The sequence below is a fragment of the Tigriopus californicus genome, chromosome 4 (assembly GCF_007210705.1).
Source record: "Tigriopus californicus strain San Diego chromosome 4, Tcal_SD_v2.1, whole genome shotgun sequence".
Lineage (NCBI taxonomy): Eukaryota > Metazoa > Arthropoda > Copepoda > Harpacticoida > Harpacticidae > Tigriopus > Tigriopus californicus.
Window position 1 is genome coordinate 6,340,867 of NC_081443.1, and position 3,838 is coordinate 6,344,704.

At 44.0% G+C, this 3,838-nt stretch overlaps 1 protein-coding gene across 1 annotated transcript in view; it reads right to left on the reverse strand.

Annotated features, from left to right (window-relative positions):
- Window positions 1–1,348, reverse strand: part of LOC131879059 (programmed cell death 6-interacting protein-like) — a gene marked incomplete at its 5' end in the record, with an annotated part of 4,584 nt that extends 3,236 nt beyond the window's left edge. The window contains 1 exon segment of the mRNA XM_059225260.1: window positions 1,115–1,348. Within this exon segment, the coding sequence (XP_059081243.1) occupies window positions 1,115–1,347 (233 nt within the window).
- Between the last annotated feature and the right edge of the window lie 2,490 nt (window positions 1,349–3,838).

Below are 3,838 nucleotides of genomic sequence, written 5' to 3' on the forward strand. Positions count from 1 at the left end.
TTAGAGTTTTTGAATTGAATTGGACTTTTTAATAAATTATCCCCGCAAGTTTGATTGATGCCAGTGCTTCAGTCCAATATTTTTTCTTTCCCTTGTTCGGAAAACGGTAATGGGAGGGCTAAAAACCTGCTCCGTTGCCGATACCGTTTCTTTGGCAAAATTATGACATGTTACCGGTAGCATTACTCAAAAAGTAAAGTCTTACAAGGAACGCCATTACTCAAGCCAATCTTTGCAATGACACATTTCAGGATTGCCGCCTCGTGACAAACCAGCGTAACATTAAGGAATGAAGAATAAAACAAAAGGCATTGAGTTTCCTACCATTTTAGTTTATGAAATCGAGATAGTGCCCTTCTAGTTCCTTTATTAATCCAATTACAACCAAATAAAGCCAAAGATCGGAGGAAAATAAGGGAAACAATCGAGAAAGATTTGCTATAACCCGCCCGTAAAAAAACGCCCATGGTTGGGTTATGGTTTTTTATCCAACAGGCGGGTTCGGGCCAACCCTGAGGACATAGTGTTCCTTATACGAAGCTGGCTATGCTAAAGCTAATCCACGGTTGTGTGTTCCCAAGACTTCCTAGGGTTTAGGGACATTCAATTCACAAAAGGTGACATTTGCGTGAATTGAACGGTGGCTATCGAAAGCCCTGGGAGGCCAATCTGGAGACAGAAGCCAGATTAACGTTAAATCTCCGGGGAAACCGGCCTTGAGTCTCACTTTTTCCTCGAGTTTAGCAATTCCAATTTTGAAATGCCATCGATCCCCTAACTGAGGTCAATACATACTTGGACGCTGCATTGAGAGGCAGTGGTATGAACTTTTCTAGTACAACTAACCCGTCTCAAACTTCAAGTTTCAGACGGCAGAAACCGGCTCAATCGACGGGAGGAGGGCTTGCTCCTAAATACCGTGTACCTAGAGGTGGACCAATTTCTAGGTCGGCAATTCAACTCGGAAAATCGTTCAAAAACTAAAAAAAACTAGTATGACTCATCCCCCTTAGGACGGGAGTCCAAAGGTCTGAAATGGTCCAGAGTCGAGCCACATTAAGGGTATTCATGGGCGTGAGGGGGGGCGGAAAAGGGGCGGAAACCGGTGACGTACGTGGCCACAGCGTTGAAGGGCGCTTCCCCCTTTTCTCCGCCTTTGATGAGGGCCAGACCGCGGAGGCGTTGCAGCTCCTTGAGCGTGCCGTCCACGTCCTTCAAAGCCGCCGAGGAGCTTTGACTGGCGGCGAAGGTCGACGTGATCAAGGTCTTGAGGGCTTTGGTCACATCGATGTCGGAGGCGCGCTTGCCTGGGACGGACAACAAGTCCGTGGCACTCCCACCACTCATGATGGAGAGCGATGGAGAGCGATGGACCGTGGGCCTGGCCAGTGGATGGGGGCGGGTTGAAGAGCGGCACAGGTTCCACACACAAACACAAGGGCAGGTGGGTGGATTCTGAGGTGCTGGACTTGATCTTCCTGCTTCGTCCGTGTGTCTGTCTTGGTTCTTATCTGACTTTCAGTTCAATCCGAGGCAGACTTACTTCTTAGGCTCAGGCTTCGGGCTCGTCACTTGATCAGAAGGCGCAGGCAGGTTGGCCCAAAACATTCACTTCAATGAGTCAGATAGGCTGAAAATTAGGCCAGATGACCCACTCTGGGGACTGTGGGCACCGCTCTCTCGTGTGAGACAGTTCATTTTGAATAGGTTATTCATTTGAACAATTTCTTATAGGTTTGAGCATAAATGCCTGGGCGTCCTGGAGTTTAGTCGTGGGCTATGACCGACGAGTGGATTGGCCAATTGGGTATGAATGTGGATAACTGTGCCAGCCTGATAAAGAGGGGTTAGGCCCTGACCGGAGAGGCCCGGGCCAAAAGAGAATAAGGGCCCAGGCTCGTCCCTAAACTGAAATCGAGAAAGGGCCAGAAAAACATTGTAGAAGGGAATATCCGGGGGCCTCCAGATAAAGCCATCGTTGCATCATGACCGAGTCGTCGGCGGCTGAGTCATATTTACAATTTTATTTCTTTCAGCCCGAGAATGATCTTGGTCATCCATGATTCACACTGTCCTCTGATACGAAGTTTCGTTAGATCATGAACAAATATTTCCGTCCGTCCTGAGCAAAGGTCCGGCCAGCCAGTCTAGCTAGGTGGTCTCGCTGAGGCCAAAATTTCGAAAGTCCCTACTTTTGAAACTCAATGGCCACCAGAATAAGCGTGGCTGCCTACCCTTCATTGGCCATCAAGTGGCAACTTTTGAAATCCAATGGCCACCAGAACAATCAATTGGCATCCCATCTTTCATTTGACCTCCATAACTTTCCTGCAATGAAGTGTATATATTAAACCTTATCATTAGCCTCCTCATTTGAAAAGAGAAGACCTGAGTGAGCAATTCCAAGGCAAGTAAGACAAGTCAAAAATTCCAACCCATTTCACCACTTAATGCCAAACTGTTGACCCAGCCAATCTGGCCAAGACTAAGCCAGCCTGAAGACATAATACAGGCTAAATTGGCGTTGCTACTTTGTTGTTTCTACCTTGTGGCTCACCCAAGAAAGGGAATCTGTGGCTGAGCGGAGCCCATCTCTTTCTTTAGATGTCCATGCCAGATTCAATAGTGGTTTTCCATCCTAGTGTAAAGCCACTCTTTGCTACACTTTGAAGAAGACAGGTTTAACACGCTTTACAAAATGTTTGGAACAGGGCCAGCCAAAACTTGCGAGAAATATGGCATAAATGACGCCAAATTTGCACAAAAAAACGCAAATGAACTTTCCAAAATATAGCTATCAACTAGTTCTGGGGGTCTTTAAGGACTATTTTTGCCTTCCATATCAAACAACATGTAGATGAACAGGAAAATTATATCATAATATCTTCCAGCACCTGGATTTGAAGGTGGTCTCCCTAAGTAGAGGTTCTTGCCTTGTCCATGGTGCCTCTTGCCCTGATCAGTAGGGCTCAAAATTAAATTCTTACTAAGGGCCAAAAAACAGTTTTTTGAAAGCACAGAATAACTTTTCCAAGGTGGAAAAAATTCTCAAATGCAAAGATATAAGTCAGTCTAAAAGCAAAGAGGACATAACCAGACAATGTGAAACTAATTTTGCAAAAGTTTGAAGCAATTACCAAAGGTTACATTACATTTCATTGTTTCAAAATCTTAAAGATCAAAATCCCTCAAAGTTGTCTCCTAACTTGGACCCCCAAATAGATACCCTAAACCATGCAGATTTCTAGATCAAAATTGGTTCCTCTGGTATTGAGATATTGAGGTATAGTTGCATTTTCAGGAAAAGCTTGAGCTTTTGCCAACAGGACAAGCGGGAATAATATGCAAATTAGAGAGCAACTACTTTATTGCAACAAACTGAGAAGGTTGGAACAATACAGTATTTAAAGGAGTTGCACAAGGTATCTGTGAATTGTGATGCAAAACATGTAAATATTTGAAAGACTTTACACAATTCATCATTTGATTCTTTAAAGATAAATTATGTTTACATTAAGCAGGGTGTGAAAATCAAGTTTTGTAATGTTTTTTTAATCCAACTAGATTTTTTGTTCAATACCTTGCTGATGGTAACGTCTTTTGGAATATTGAATGTCAACTCATCAAGCTTCAGTATTTTCCATAATCAAGACTGTTTTGGTCAATATGTTGTGTTTAATTTTTTTACTGGGTCAAGTTGTCTGCTAGGTTGAATTTTCCATTGGGTAGAGTTGTCCATTGGGTTGAGTTGTCAAGTTGTCTATTGGGTCAAGTTGTCCATTGGGTCGAGTTGTCCATTGGGTCAAGTTGTCTATTGGGTCGGGTTGTCCATTGGGTC